This window comes from Polyergus mexicanus, unplaced genomic scaffold (genome assembly GCF_030449975.1).
Source record: "Polyergus mexicanus isolate NDT 795.1 unplaced genomic scaffold, iyPolMexi1.0 SCAF_18, whole genome shotgun sequence".
NCBI lineage: Eukaryota > Metazoa > Arthropoda > Insecta > Hymenoptera > Formicidae > Polyergus > Polyergus mexicanus.
In genome coordinates, this window is record NW_027223338.1 from 1,064,146 (window position 1) to 1,080,919 (window position 16,774).

A 16,774-nucleotide genomic window follows, 5' to 3' on the forward strand; every position below is an offset into this window, starting at 1 on the left:
CAGAAACATGTAATCAATACTACAAATAACAGTTAATGATCAATTAAAAATTGTACTTATGCATTGCTTATGATATTATAGATTTGTTCTTTATAGCTGAACTGGCTGCACTGGTTCTGAGTTTATCTTTTTCTTCCCACATTGGGAGGAGAAAGATAAAATCTGAACTAACTAGTGCAGCCAGTTCAGCTATAAAGAACAGACTTTATAAAGGAAAATGTATCGCATTATACTTTCCTCTAAGCAAGTTTTTAATTAATTCTATTTTATTAACTATATTTGTACAATGCGATATATTTATTGGCAGAGATTTGACATTGCGAATATTCACTCTGCAGATCAATTGATCAAGTCCTAGAATATATGCAATCTACATATTTATATATATACCTCTGATAAGATAATTTTTTTAACTCCCGCAATACTTTAAAATCAGAAATAGCCATTACGAGCAAAATAAATCTTACTCACGCACATTAAGCGTTTTGTCTAAAGATTCTCTATACGAGTACAGATACTTAGAGGCATAGAATTCTTTAAAGTAAGGACCTCTGTAATCGCGATTCCGACCCATCGCAGTGTTCACCGTCTGTTCAAGAAGCCTAACTTTTCTAACCTGATTCTGATGATATAAGTAATGCAGAAACTTTTCGTATTCTTGTTGCTGTGATGGAAAAAGATAACGTTGAAAGAATCTTTTAATGGGATGCTGAAACAAATATAAAAAATATACTTAGATAGTTGATACATCTAGTGTATCAAAAACATTTGAATCATCTTACAAAAAAATATGACCAGTGTGTATATCTTACCTGAAGATATTCCCATTCTTTTGGGACATAATCCTCAGGGATTTCCTGGAGGGTAGCAGGACCAATAAAGACGTTAATTAAAGTGATTGCAATCCCAACAGGAATAGCACCGAGTAAAATATAAAAGTTAATCCAATCTTTTGTTTTGTGCCACTGGAAACGGCTTGGCTGTATGGCAAATGTGCGTTCTTCGGACATACATCTTATTTGTTCTAAAAACATGAAGAAATTTCTAAAGTCAACTAAGACAGATGGATTAATAGTTTCAGAAATTAAGAGATGTATCAATAAAATCCTAACAATCAATCAATAGCGATACAATCAGCTAACATTATCGAATCATAATTTTTATTAATAAATCAATTTATATAAATATAAAATAGAGAAAAAGATAGAAAAAATCTGTACTAAGAAATAATACCGTAGAATCACTAATAAATAACATATGGGTAAAAAAACTTCATATTCATTATAATATTCAATGTTAGGATATTATCATATAAAATGTTAGTGGTGTTAGAAACATTAGAAATAATTAGTACGTAAAAAGTAACAATCAAAATTAATGAAAATAAAAATGTTAAGTGTTTTATTATTTCATAAGCATATCTTTATATTCAAACATATTTTCTTTTATTCTACGACACGGATATCCACGAAATCATATTCCAAAACACTGTGCATGATCGTTGCGTAACGAAACACCGGTTTTCGCAAGAACATCGATAAAGTAAAAAAATTAAAAAAAAACACTTGTTTAACAATATAATTGTAAGCAATCGCGCATAAATAATCACCGTTCTTCAACAATGCCGTTCTAAATCCGCCGTTTTGCAGCAACTTTTGATTCGCAGTACGCAAAATGTTACTCCACGCCGCCATTTTTCTCCGATACAAATGTATGTGAGATTTGAGAATTAAATCAAAATAGAGTGCTTACTTGCCGACTGCAGAAAAAGAAGAATCGCAAAATATTTAATTTTTATCAACAGATAACTATAGATGGCGCACTATAACATATTTTATATTATCAGATAAAATGTTGATAAAAATATTTCTTTTTTTATGTTAAATTTAATTTAACATAATTTAACATATTTGTATAGAAAAATAAATATTAATTATTAATATACTATTATTTAGAAAAATACATTAATATATTTTGTTTAATTAAAAACAGTAATTAATTAATATCAATGTACAATTTTATTAATTTAATATATATGTAATACCGCACAATAAGAAATTTTATTTTTATCAAATCATGAAATGTCATAATACTATCTAATTAATATACCGATAATTAGAAAATTATTAATGTGCTAAATAAAGAATGGTTTTATGCTAAATAAATACCTAATTAATAAAAATAATAACTATAAATAATAATAATAGAGAAATTGATTTAAATTACGTAAAAATAAGAAAATACTAATAAAAAATATAATCAAAATTATATATTGATATAAACAAAATTATTTTAATAACTAGTGTATTTTTTGCAATCAAAATTCTTTGTGTATTTTAATTTTATTAATTTATTATATTATAAAAGAAATTCGCGCTTTAACAAAATTAACTTTAACAAAATATCTGTTTCTTTCCCGTAATTTAGATAAACAATAAAGACATCTATTTTAAGTCGGAAATTGTTTTGTCACAATCGTTTTAACACGTTCGTATCAATATGATCCGCAATAGTGGACAGAGATACTGTCAATTAGGCTGGGTTAAGTGAACAATTGAACTTGACAAACAATTGTAAATTATGAACACTCGGTAATCCTCGTGACAGAATCAAAGAAAACTGTTGATATCGCTTTTCACATCACGGGTGTTTCTTTTCCCTCTATGTATTTTTTTATGCGACAAAATTTCAATCATGATGACGGTGCATAATCACATATGTAATGATCAGCGACACGAATGATAGCAAAATGCCTTCAAGCATTTTGGAAAGGGAAGGAAAAGAATCTAGTGTTAGTGATTAATATGTTATAAATTTTATAGTATCTTTGGATATATGTGTACTTGAGTTTTGCGATATCAAATACCGACGTCAGTAAATATATTATCGAAGCTAAAATAATACCTCGTTCTTTCAAATCTTAAATAAAACTTGATAGAAAAATGGCAAATTCGCATAGCACAGAGTATCCTTTCACAAATTGAAATTTTGCATTCTTATGTAATAAGAAATGTCGTTTAGAGTCACGTTCAAATGTCATAAAGTTGTTTTCCATATCCAGCATGAATCTCGGAACAGAGAGCCTATCACAATATCTGCCTACTCGAATACAGTTGATTCACAGTCATAAGAATTTCAAGTGCACGTTTCTGCGATACGTCGCATTGTCGTATAAACGTTTCCTATTCTTTAGTCGATTACGTGAAGTAATGAATTAAAGATAATGATATATATATATATATATATATATATATATATATATATATATATATATATAGGAAGCTAACAGAATAGTGAGTTGGAGAATGAGTCATTAATTTTATACAGATCGATATGATAGATATGACAACAGTGAAATGCGTAACCTTGTATAATGCCTTGATGGATTAGCACTCTTATACATTCTTTTTCATATATAAATGTATTTTTATTTGTTTACTCATTAAACTGTAAAAACTGATAATTATGGGAAATTGATTAATCTCTTATTATTAATTTAATAAATTTTTACAAAAAGTTTTTTAACTTCTCATTTCAATTTCTTTTTTATTCGTTAATTTTGAAACTTTTTTTTTTTTTACTAAATTATATTAATAAATGTCGTAACTAAAATTCCATAAATAAATAACTAAACTTGTGTCTAAAATTTAAAATAAATTTTAAGTAATTTTTTCAGAATATTAATTTCAGATTTGATTACAAAGATATTTAAAAAGTTAAACATTGGCACATTTCAGCTTGAGATTTTATCTATATATATAATAATAATAATAATAATAATAATAATAAAAAAAAAAAGACTAAAACAAAGATTGAGGGTTTTATAGTGCGCAAATTTCCCAACATATTTTCGGCATCAATAATTTTTTACAAAACAATCTTTCATTCACCGAGTTGGTTCTAAGTGGATCGTATAGATTACGAGTTGCCCTTGTGTTCTTTCCTCGATTTCTTCGTACGCTAACAAAAACCGGAAATAAATTCGCTTGTTATGTAAACATTGGAAAAATAACGAAAATGTGAGAGACAAAAATATAAATCATGTTGTCAACAATCCTCCCAAATTCTACAATTTTAAATAAATAAATAAATATTAAAGTCACAAAATCGTCTAGATTCTTATATGTATAGCCTTTGTAATATGAAATATTTATAATCCTTTTCTAAGAAATTTTCTACGCACGGAATAATTACACATAATATAATCATGAGCTTAATATGTAAATTAAAATGCTATGCGTATTTCGTAACCGGATAACATCATGATATTAATTTGGTACTAAAGTTGTTTGTGTATCTTTCCAAACAAACATCACTAGTAAAGAACAATACATATAGGACGAATCAGGAAGCAAGGCAAGATCGAGATCGATCCTCAACGCGACAACAGGGTCTTAGCAACCCTTAAAACGATTCCGTTGGCAATGTGCGATGACAGTGCGTGAACGGCTGAGAGAATCGGAGCCTTATGTAGGGGAACAAGGCGACAAGGTTTTCAGAGGCTCAACTGGCTCAGTCGTCTACCGACCGCGGCGTCGAACAGAGAAGCGGGTTTGTTTGCTGATCGATCCTCGAATCGCGTCATCGGGTCGCGCCGCGTCACATCAACTCCTCTTCCCATGAGAACAGCCACAGAAGTGAGAGAAAAGAGCCCTTCCGATCGTTCTGTTTAAACTATTCTTACTCTCGTTTTTTTCCCTTTGTGAATGTTCACGACGCCCGGCGAGAGATCGATTCTCGGAACAAGAGGCTGCTTGGAGAGGTGAGTGTGCTTCGCTAGACAGGACTCGTGTAGATTTACCGTCTAACTCGACAAACTATAGAATTTCAGAATCTCATAAATTTTAGGATATATATAAATGTACTATTTCTAATTTAAATAATTTTAAATTTATCTATAGTAATATACAATATTTTAAGTTGACTTTATTTTTTATTTATTCTTCATATTTATATTATTATTATTTTATTAAATAATAACAAGTGCATTTAAAAAGAAGACTTACTGATAGCGTGCATACCTGTTGGTTTATTTACTGCCAGTCGTTCGCGATGTTGTGTCAGGGCGTTGATCCGTTTCGGATCGATCGATCCTTTCGAGGTTTCGTGAACACCTCATAGCGTACAGAGAGCATGCCAGGCCATCAAAATGTCCGATATTAGAGATTGATTCTTCTTCGAGATCTTCTGAATTTTCGAACTCTGTACCTGAAAATTTGTTCGTCGTTAGTACGATCCTTTGTTGTGCTTTATAAGATGAAATATGAAAAAAAAAAAAAAAAAATTTCGTGAAATTGTTACGACAAAAGCTGACGAAGCAAATATGTCATCATAATATAAAAATTTCTTATAAGTCAGAGTTTTTAATTTAGTAAAGAATAAAAAAACGTAAAAGGATCCTGTTACAGATAACGGAGAAATGTAACGAGATCCATAGACATGTTTTGTAAATTAGCGGAAGTAAAGAACGAGGATGGAATGTTATCACAGGCCGGTGCGGTTTATCGGAAGGAAGTTTAGTCGCGTTCAATGTAATATTCATTCATCGAGACACATCAATAGTTTCGTAAGGTTTACAGTATTTAAGTCAGATGCGTTCAAATTTATATACAGGGTGGTCCTCGTAACGATAGCCACGATTTTTAAGGCACTTACAATAATCTGACATAAAAAAGTTTCAAACAAAAGTTGTGTGGCTTCAAGGGGGCCATAAGATGGTGACAATGATTTGACCTTGGAAAATCATTTGAAGGTCATGTGAAGGTCAACTTTAAAATCTTAAATGGAAACCCCCATTTTTTATTTAGTATTCTTGTAGCTGACATCGAGAGCTTTCCAAAACACTATAACAAAGTATTTTTTTATTAAGTACTTTTTGAGTTATTTTATATTTTAATCTGACATATTTTGATATAAAAAATAAAATATTTCGTAAAATATTCAGTTTTATCATCGTAAACATTTTTCTATTTGCCCTTTATCCCCATATCTAATAATAAGATGTCAGCAATTTGAAATTCATCCCGAATACATTGGTTTCAATCCTTGCTATAAACTAATATTTAAATCAAGCTTTATACACATCACGAACTTCATTATTATTGACGTTATGCAATTGCTTCCGCGTTGCAATAAACACATTTTTGCAACCTTTATCTTCTAAAGCAACGTGTCTGTCTCTTCACAATGTCACGAGAACCTTATAAAATGGCTTTAGAATCGATTGCAACACTGCTTATTGTTGTTTATACAAAGTCGCTAGAAAGGCAAATACTAGCTTACTAGATTTATTTTCTCCGTTACATTTTATTATAGCAAAATTATTATTCACATTGCTGGACTCTCATTTTGTGTGAAATCAGAATTAATTAACTATGATTAAATTTTTTTGTTTATTTATAATGCAGGTGAGTTTTTAATTTCAAATAACGGAATAATTTTAAATAATTTGTATCTGTAAGCCATATTCATATGATTCCGGCTAATGTCGTTCAATCTATTATTAAACTATGCAACTGTCGGCTGTATAATATTTAAATTTATAATAAATATGAAACATATATAACAAAATAAACTTAATATTTTGAAATAAAATATATATAAAATATTTATACACAAAAGAGACATTGTGTTGGTCAAATAAGATTAATCTGAATTTTTTAATAATAATACTGTCTATTCTTCTAAATAATTCTTGAGTTCTCCATGCGTCTGATTTCCGGTGAAAGACACTTTAAAAGTGTCGCTTTCACAAGCTAAGTGTCTTAGAAGGCTTCTTAAATCATGGAGGGAAATTGTATATTAATATGCATCGACATTTGCCCCAAGAATTTGCATAATTTTCTCATGTTTTTAAACGTCAATAAACTGTAACAAAACAAAGATCATTCTTTGTTACAATTGTGTTATTCGTTGCAAGCAGTTTTCTTTGCACCGCGAGCTGCATAACATTTATCTATATGAATGCTAACTAATTCTTTTCTACTTTGCGTGACATTGTCAATGAGGAAAAAAAATCGCGACACAAAGATCATCGACGATTTTTGACTCTTTCGAGCCATAATATCTTATCGCGAATAAAAATTGGTCTTCCTTTATCAATACGCAAAGTTTATATCAACGTCCAATTTAATATGATTCAAACCTAAGTACTAATTTGATTAAAAACCATCATTGATTATAGCGAGTATTTAGCAAACTTTATTAATCTAAAAGCTACGAAGCTATTTCTCTTTTGCCTTTTTCTTTGTTTTATATTCTTGGGCAACTTTATTCTTCACGCTGTCGGAAGGCATAAGCTTCATTGATTCAATGATTTCTCGGTTCTTTGGTGCTCACGGGTCATTGGGGGAAGTCATGCGGGATGAAAGTCGAGTAGAACGTGAGCGCATGCGAGTAATTTAGATGAAATCGCCGGTTAGGTCGACGACGATGAGCTCGATTCTTGTGGAACTTCTAATGATCGTTAGCCATCATCGGAGCCGGAGAAACATTTGATAGCAATTTACGCTCACGCAATCGGGCAGTTTACTCAGTACGTGTTGCATCGATACAAGTTTTCTCGCGAATAAATATATGTATTTATATAAAGGTTCATATAACGGAGAAACTAGACGGCTAATGTTAATCATAAGAAATTCTATAGAAACTTTCTTTATTATTTTATTCCCTATCTAAAGATAATTGAAGAGAAAAAATGTGTATGTATGTATGTGTGTGTGATATGCATAAAGAGCGTGTAAGAGAAAGAGAGTTCTGTCAAAGAATAATTGTTGAAAAATACGTATCGTGCTGTTTCGATCATGAAATGCAAGGAGAAAAATCGGTTATGCGACAGAGAAAGTTATGCACGCAATATACTAACTACAAAATTGCTGCATCGCTTTGACCGAGATATTAGATAGTTTCATTGAAAATTCCGTGTATAAAGAACGGACATGAGGGCAACCGCGTAGTTAATCCGCGGTCCATGTCGTTACTTATAAAAATCTGATCCATTTACAGTTAATTAAAATCTGGATGGAGAAAGAGATGTTAAACCATAGAAAAATAAATTTTATGCGATGATATTGTACCAGAGAATTTTAGAGACAATAAATTTTATAAATGTTATATAACAATGAGTGGGGATTAATTTCAGGCAATAAAATGTTGGCTAGTCAGGACAATATCGAGCAAAGTTGATGAAGGCCTATTCCTGAGGAGAGGCGGCTAATTGACTAACAAGAGAAAGGAGAGGAAACATATTGCTAGTTAACTAATAGCGATTGGAGCGATTGAGACGAAAAATACAATGGATCCTTACTCATTAAGGTAAATATAGTTGATAAATAAATATAATCTTATCAATTACGTCAAAGAAAACGCGAACTATCTACAAAAACTTGCGATTATATAACGAGCGATGATATGATGTTGCTCTTTGTGTTTGATAAAGTTAAAGTGATTAATAAGTATAGAAAAACTGTGTATGTGTGTATGAAACAAGTTATCTCAAATGTTTTAAGCCATCTGCCTCGATTTACATAATTTTAATGTGAGCAATTGGAAGAAAGATTCACGCAAAATAACATCGTATTAATAAATAGAATGATTATTTCTATCAAAAGTTAATAAATTTTAACTTTCTTACTTATCAACTAGAGAGGAGCACGATTCACAGATAACGAAATATTGGACAATGTTTTAGATGTATTCAACAAATTTATATTGTATTTACCTTTTACTGACTCTACATATTTATCATATCTGACTGTGTTATTATTACCTTTTTTCGACTCTATCTATTCATTTATTTATTTGTTTCAATTTTAAGTTTATCTGTCCGATTAAATTTGCCTTGAGGATGGTTCGAAAAATGGGCCGGAATGTTCACTCGTTATTTAATGTAAATTACTGATTTTACAATGTTCACTCGTTATCTAATGTAAATTACTGATTTTACAATCTGACTGTGTTATTATTACCTTTTTTCGACTCTATCTATTCATTTATTTATTTATTTCAATTTTAAGTTTATATGTCCGATTAAATTTGCCTTGAGGATGGTTCGAAAAATGGGCCGAAATGTTCACTCGTTATCTAATGTAAATTACTGATTTTACAATTTACGATTTGCCTTTTTTATAATTTATTTAATGCACGAAATAAATTACTACGATAATGGACTAGATTTGTTTAATTTCAATTATGCGCGAGAAGTAATTCTTCAGATCTCGACACAGTGTATAGCTGAAGGAATAGGAAAGGTCTTTTTCTCCAAATGTCTAAGATACGCAGATGTTCATTGAATAAATAAACGCATGATCTGTCTCCACAAAAGACGATCCATCAAATCTTCGAATAAGTTTCATATAGAGTGTTTTTCCTTTTACTCTTTATCATCCTTTTCTACTCGCGAATGATATGGAAGGTCTATCTAAAGGCTATCCTGTAGTCTATTGATCTCTTTTTCTTTTTCACTTCGATATTTTCTATCTGGTTAGACCTCTTTGACATTTTCTATCTGGTTAGGGGAGGGGGGATTCCTTTTCTTTTTTTACTTCGACATTTTCTATCTGGTTAGACCTCAAGAAATTTTAATTCTGTTTCAATTCAACGCGCAATTCAAAAAACATTTTTAAAGAAAAGTTTTCTAAAATTTCATCAAATTGCTTTTTTTTTTCAACAATGAAAAACTTTTATTTTAATATCTCGAATATATGTGTACGAGAACATCGATACCGCTCTCAACAATCTCTGAGAATTATGTAACTATCAGAGCATGATTCTGAGTCAAAATAAAACATGATAGACGTTTTAAAAATACAGACGAGCGACTTTACGCCAGCGGCTATCTTGACAGGAAGACTTATTCGAGGAACGAGTTTTGCAAACGTAAAAAGTTGAACCACCTTTGATTTGGCAGAGATGAAAAGTCCCAAATTATATTTCGCGATTCCAGCGTGTTCTTTGTACATTATTCGATATATTAAACAATTAAATAGTTATTCGATATATCTATTATTTAAAAATTATAAATTAAAGTCTCCGTGGGATAACATTGTATATAAAAATTTTTCTATATAAAAGGAACTAGATAGTTTCCTTGTAAAATTTTGCTAATTTTTTTATATTAATATAAATTTTTATATTAATATAAATATTTAAAAGTATCGATAAGGCCACATTCAAAATCAATTGCTAGTAATAAATTATCATTGATGACTTGGCAATTTGGATACTCGATATTTTATCTTATATTTTAAAATTAGGAACAGTTCCCCCTAACTTATGCGCGAATATCGAGATAGCTTTCCGGCCCAGATAATTTAAACAAATAGAAATTAAACGGAAATCTCGCGTATATATGTATCTCAATCATTGATATATACTTGATAGATAATATTTTCAATTGTATCGGCAACAGGTTTTTGAGGTCATATTTGAAAGGAGGGCTCGCGAACCAGCACTTGATCGCTCTCCAATTAACCTTCGACCTCGAGTTATGCGTGTGACGTTAGTCAAGCTCGTGACAAATTGTCTTTCGAATGTCATAAAGATGTTTGCGGGACTCGATAGGCGCAACAATTTGCAGATATTTCTTTCATGTCAGAAGCCACCCACGTGCGCGCACTTTGCCGGCATCTCCCGCCAGTAAAAAAATGCGATCGACAAAGAGAAATGATTACTTTCCGAATCGATAACAATTCCTAATATTTACTTACATATTTGTCACGGAAAAAGAAGATTGTTATAAGTAACTTTAAGATCACCGCGCTTGGCATAAGGAATACGTATACACGACGAAATCATTTGCGATGATGTAAGTCGCACGTGATCGTCGCACGGAAAATAATTACCCTGAATCGAAATGAAAGGAAGTTGCATTACCAAGTATTTTTTATGCGAGCCTTTCATTGCAAGGAACGGATTTGATGACATGTTCTTTCCTTAAATTTGATCCATCGAATTATTACAGTTTATCAAACAGAATAGATAATATAGTGAAATGATATAAAGAAAAAATGAATAAAATGTCTAGAGTCTTATCAAAAAGATGCTTGACAGAATTCGATACTATACGTATTAAAAAATTTTTGATAGTATTTTTATCAAATCTGACTCATCTTAAACAATTTTAAGATATCGTCTTATCGATGACCCTTAAAATTATTGTTATACTTATCATTATATGCTTATCATTACATTCAAAATTATCATTACGATATTCATAGAATCTTTTATTTATAGCCATACTTATTATATGTCTATATATATATATTTCTTGATTTTTGCAATATTAATGACGAATGAAACACTGGTGAAAAAATGATTTCGCGAATATATCGGAGATTTGTCCGCCCACTATTATGTCACGCTGGTATGATGCTTTGTTGAATCAGGGCCAAGGTTAAAGTCACGCGTGGTTAGGCCAGCTAGACGCGTCTACTTTTAGCAACGTGTAGCCTTAGGACAATCTCACGAAGAATTCTTCGACCGGCAGTAGCCGTGACTTGCGATTCGAAACCCGCACGAAATAATAAGCGCGTCTATTGTACCTGTTAATAATAATAATAATAATAAAAAGAAAAAATAAAGTCAATATATGCCGTTTATCGCTGGAGACTTGACAAGAGTACGGAACATTATAATTAGTATTCTCAATAACGTACAAAGTATACGTAGTCCACTGCAGTAATTAACTCTCCGTCGACGTGTAGCGAAATGAAATTACTACTTTCCGTCTATTATTTATGCGAAATGCACGCAAATACCGTAAGTGCGCGAACGCGATCGTACGAATGTAGCTATTAAAAAAGCGGGATAAAAAATTTAAATCCGTACGAGTAAAGACTGACGAAAAGAAACAAAGAGTACACCCCTTATATCCGTGAGCAAGCTATTATATCGGGTAGAATCGTTATTCCAAGAGTCGGTAATTTAAATAATTTACTTATGTCTGTGCCACGTGCGCCCTGCATATTTCGCGAAGAATCTCGTATTGTTCGTCTTAACTTAGTGCAACGAATCGGGATATGTAGACGGAATAATAAAAAAAAAATATATATATATATATATTACCCCCGTGAATATTAAATCTTTTTCTATCCTTTTCTCCATTGTAGCTGTACAAACAAAACCAGAAAAATAAAGAATCGATATAACAATGACCGAATCTCTAATATATCGTTTGTGGGGAAAAAAAACCGCATTATTCAAGGAATGTAAATTTGTGAAGAATTTATTTGAGATTCGACTGAGGTTTTTCTGATTTCGATAAATAGTACATAATAACATAAATTTTCGATTTTCGAAAATCATCGCATTTTCTGATGTAATGGCGATTGCAAATAAGAAGCCGGTCATCATTAAATCTATTCGTGAATTTCACAAGAATATATATGAAGCTAATAATTTTATTCTCGTCGGATAAGTGAAAGAAATGACCATGAAGATGCATTACGAACACGCTGAAAAAATTCCGAGTAGAGATTATTAATTTTTTCTATACTTTAATTAGCTATAAGCATTTTTTGTAGCAGCAAACCAATAGTACCATATTGCACATAAATTCATTCAACTGTAATCTATTTGTTTTATTAGAGTTATTGTAAGAAATTGATTTCAACGGTTCATGTATAATTACATATCAATTAATATGCGCTAATTTGCTAAGCGCGCAATCGTATCTAACCAAGATCGATAGAGGTTTATTTTTAGCCGATAATAAATGCAATCGTCTCTTTAATAAGAACATTTTAAACGCTTCGTTATATGTATCACATTAATTAGTCGTCAGCCAAGTGCGGAAAAAGTTATCACCATCGGAAAAACTCAGATTTGCTCATAATTATTTAAAAAAAATTGTATATATTACAAAATGTATCATAAAAATTTCATGAATTATATAAATTGTATACATATGCAAAATATTTAATTATTTAATATAATATAACAGAATTATTTATCAATAGACTGTCGTTTAAATTACAAGAAATGTTCGGTGATGAAATATTGGGAGCAAAAAAATAATATTTTTAAAATTATTACAGCGCGCATTTCCTCTTAAAATTATTAATAAACGATATTGATTTATTGCAATAAATAAGATAAATGATGCACGATGCAAAACGTTCTATTAATCAATCCGCGTGATGTCATTGTTATGCAAGACGATATCGTCTGAAGATTATTATATTTTAACATTGCACGCATTTAGCAAACAGCATCGACTTATGTTTTTACACGATAATTACTTGATTACATTTACTCATCATATTTTCTGAACTGATACGCAGACATTTAAACGATATCATGTCGTAAATTAAAAACTAAATTCATATATTTTTTTTTTTATAAACGAAGCTAAATCACAATCAATAGTGAATTATTTATTTCACTATTAATTGATTCATATTTTATTCATTTCATTCATAAATATGCTTTCGTGCCACATGTATTTTACAAAGTACAAAATGTTTAACCATGGCCATAATAAATGAAAAAGAAAATTATTGCAGACGAATATCACATCAATAATAAATTTGTATTCGTAAAAAAAAATTGTATCTAGAAATTTTTAGATTATTGATCCCATATTCCGGAGAAATCAGTTTTCGTAACAGGTATAATATTAAGATGTTCAATTCAAAGATTTTAGGAGAATTTACGCGAAAGAAATTTGGATTTGATAAATATATATCTTTATCTGTTTAATGTAATCATGCTTGTTTTAAAAATTACGATTTCACGTGATTTTTGTATATCACGTGAAAATCGTTAATAAAAATGTAACTGCTTTTATATTACAATTTTACATCGAGTTCGACATTTCCGATTTATCGAATAAATGAAAAATATTATTGATTGAAACTGATAATATTATACATATAAGAACTTCGTTATATGATACAAATTTACTTTCTTCTCTTTTTTGTATTTTATTTACGATGCACTATATTAATTAAAATCTTATTTCAAATGTAAAATATCTTGTACACATATATAATATTAATTTTTGCAATAAAATATTAAGCCATCGTGTGTTATACCATGATAAGAAATGCCTACGTTAGGTTCAAATGTTATTTATTACAAATATTTTGATTGCTATGACGGTTGTATATGATAATACTCTTGAATTGAAATTCAATTTGAAGTTTACCATTATCAATGCCGGATCGCGTTTTAAAACTCCCGTGAAATCGAAGTTTATCGATGCGATAAATATTTAAAAATTATTGTTTAAAAAACAACGCGAGATAACAGAAAAACATGACATATTCCTTGACCCGTAATGATATGCAGAAATATTATCGTACAAATGATCGTTGTAAATTGCAACGAGTTCGAAAGAGTCGTAGATTGTAAAGAAACGACGATAAAATTCGCATGATATTAACGACGGTGTTATTTATCGTTCGGTTTATTTAACGCTCGATCGATGACGTCAATTATTTGTGGTTTTAGTGTGGAGCGAGAGGCTTCAAAAAACATCGAGGAAAACGAGCGAGAGTGCTTCAAAGACGCGATCGTCTCGAGTAGAAGCCTCAACAAAGGTTTCGTCGAGCCGACGAACCTTAAAGATGCCATCCGAGAGGTACCAATTATCCAGCGAGAGATAACTGCTCGCTTTTATTTTACCGCAAAAACCCGTTTTCCACGCAAATGTAAAATCTTGGAAAGATTTTATCCTTCCATTGAATAACATTCAATCTCTCTTCTCTTCTCTCTTCTCTATAAATATCAATTAAATTTCAAAATAAGATTCTCTTACGTTTCAATTAACAATTTAAATATATATATATATATATATATATATATATATATATATATATATATATATATATATATACGTGAACAATTTATCAATATATTTAATTGTAAGAGAAATTATCATGTATGAGAAAGAAAAGATGTGCAGATAAAAAAAAGCGGTGATCGAGAGTCTCGTAGAAAAATAGCAAATCTCGCGAGATAAGATTTTTATTATGCGAAAGTTATACGTGTTGGCTTTGAACCTTTGTAGATTGTCGCGTGCATCGTTGCGGCATCTTTCCACATAGCAGTAGGCCTCACTATGGCATACTCAGCGACTCTCATTCCTCATCTCGAGAAAAAAGATGCGGAGCTACATGCCACGAAAGAGGAGACTTCCTGGATAGGTGAGATCGCAGGAATACATAGCGTATGAGAAGCAATAGAGATACGTATTATTCAGTTAAGAGAAAAGATTACGTATTTATAATATTAATTGCAATAAATTGCAATAAATACTTAATTGCTCTGTTTCGCGAATAATGCATTTATACGAATAATTCCTCGAAATGATACGAGGCGATAATTGTTATGATATCAAAAACGTTCATCGGAAAATGTGTGCGTATAGAGTGTTAAATTTGCACAATCATTATTAATGATATTGACAGATAGCCGTCTTTTCCATCGATAAAGTATCATCGCGAAACGTCAAAGTTGTTGGAATTATCAGAGGAGAATCACGTGCGTGTCTGCTGTTCGAACGGCAATGCTCAATCAAATTTCGTGCTCTGATTAAATTCGCGTTACGCAATTCAATTTGCATTCATCCACATCGCAATCTACGTACAACAATGGACATTTACTGTCTTTGTTACGGGCATGCTTTTAATCTAGAATGCCAACAGCCGCGATTGACAATTCTAAATAAATTTTTACCTTATCGATAATACATGTAAATTTTATTTTAAAACGTATAAATACGCATGAAAGTTGTAAATTTGAAGACGATTCTGAGATTAAAATGTACGGAAAAATATTTTTATATAGTAAAAATCTTTCAAAGAACAAAATAAAATTAAGTATTGTATAAAATAACAACTAAACGCGCATGAAAGAGGCGTTAAATCAGAGGAAGCGAAAAGTAAATAAGATCGATCCGATTTTTAGCCAGCCTGGTCGTCATATGCGCGCCATTTGGCGCCTTGTTGGGAGGCTTCCTGATGGAGATGATCGGTCGATTGAGGACTCTACAGATCGGCGCGATCCCCAGCGTGATCGGCTGGATACTTATTGCCTGCTCGAGCAATATACCGATGTTGCTGGTCGGTCGTTTGCTAATCCGGAATGTCGACCGCCTGGCGACCTCACCAGCGATTGTCTATATCACCGAGGTGGCCAGACGGAACTGCGCGGCTCATTGATCTCGTTTGGACCGACGTTGGCGTCGTTCGGAATGCTACTGTCTTACTTAAAGGGCGCTTACTTGGATTGGCGATTAGTCGCCTGGCTCAGCATCATCTACTCGATTGTGCCCGTCATCATGGTGCAGTTTTGGTGCCAGAATCACCCGTCTGCTTGTCTCGAAAGGGCGCATCGATGAAGCCAAGAAGTCCCTAGTATGGTAAATCCAATTTGTTAATTAAACAAGTTAACAAAATTCCTTTAAACAATAAGATCAATAAATTACTAATAAGAAGACGCTTTAGTTTCTCACTTGACAATAATTAATAATTATAATTAATTATTGTATATAGTATTGTACATATATATATATATATATATATAAAATTACTTAATTACTATAAATATTATAGTTATTAATTATTAATTAATAAAAAAAAAAGATTAATATCAATGAAGTTTAACTTTGTAATTAAATAATCGAATATTCAACGTAATGATAGACTTTATAACTTGACAACCTGCCGATATTCGCAGCAAAGAAAATATTCTTCGCGATAACTTTCAAGATTTTCCAAGAGCCTAAAATCTTCGTGTGATTTTCTAGTACTCTGCGTTGATACCACTGCTT

At 31.1% G+C, this 16,774-nt stretch overlaps 2 protein-coding genes across 2 annotated transcripts in view; one reads left to right on the forward strand and one right to left on the reverse strand.

The window, feature by feature from the left end:
* Nucleotides 1-248: 248 nt before the first annotated feature.
* On the reverse strand, nucleotides 249-1,718 carry Nd-sgdh (NADH dehydrogenase (ubiquinone) SGDH subunit). Its single transcript, XM_070310648.1, has 3 exons — nucleotides 1,610-1,718; nucleotides 813-1,024; nucleotides 249-709 (listed from the first exon to the last, which is right to left on the reverse strand). The coding sequence occupies exons 1-3, from the start codon at nucleotides 1,692-1,694 to the stop codon at nucleotides 464-466; spliced, it is 543 nt and encodes a 180-aa protein (XP_070166749.1). The 5' UTR covers nucleotides 1,695-1,718; the 3' UTR covers nucleotides 249-463.
* Nucleotides 1,719-4,371: 2,653 nt separating this feature from the next.
* LOC138941128 (facilitated trehalose transporter Tret1) overlaps nucleotides 4,372-16,774 on the forward strand; it is a 14,573-nt gene continuing 2,170 nt past the window's right edge. Inside the window, 8 exon segments of the mRNA XM_070310506.1 lie at nucleotides 4,372-4,762; nucleotides 7,292-7,381; nucleotides 8,141-8,313; nucleotides 14,452-14,581; nucleotides 15,011-15,146; nucleotides 15,910-16,140; nucleotides 16,143-16,311; nucleotides 16,313-16,363. Coding sequence (XP_070166607.1) covers nucleotides 8,294-8,313; nucleotides 14,452-14,581; nucleotides 15,011-15,146; nucleotides 15,910-16,140; nucleotides 16,143-16,311; nucleotides 16,313-16,363 — 737 coding nt within the window. The 5' untranslated portion in view covers nucleotides 4,372-4,762; nucleotides 7,292-7,381; nucleotides 8,141-8,293.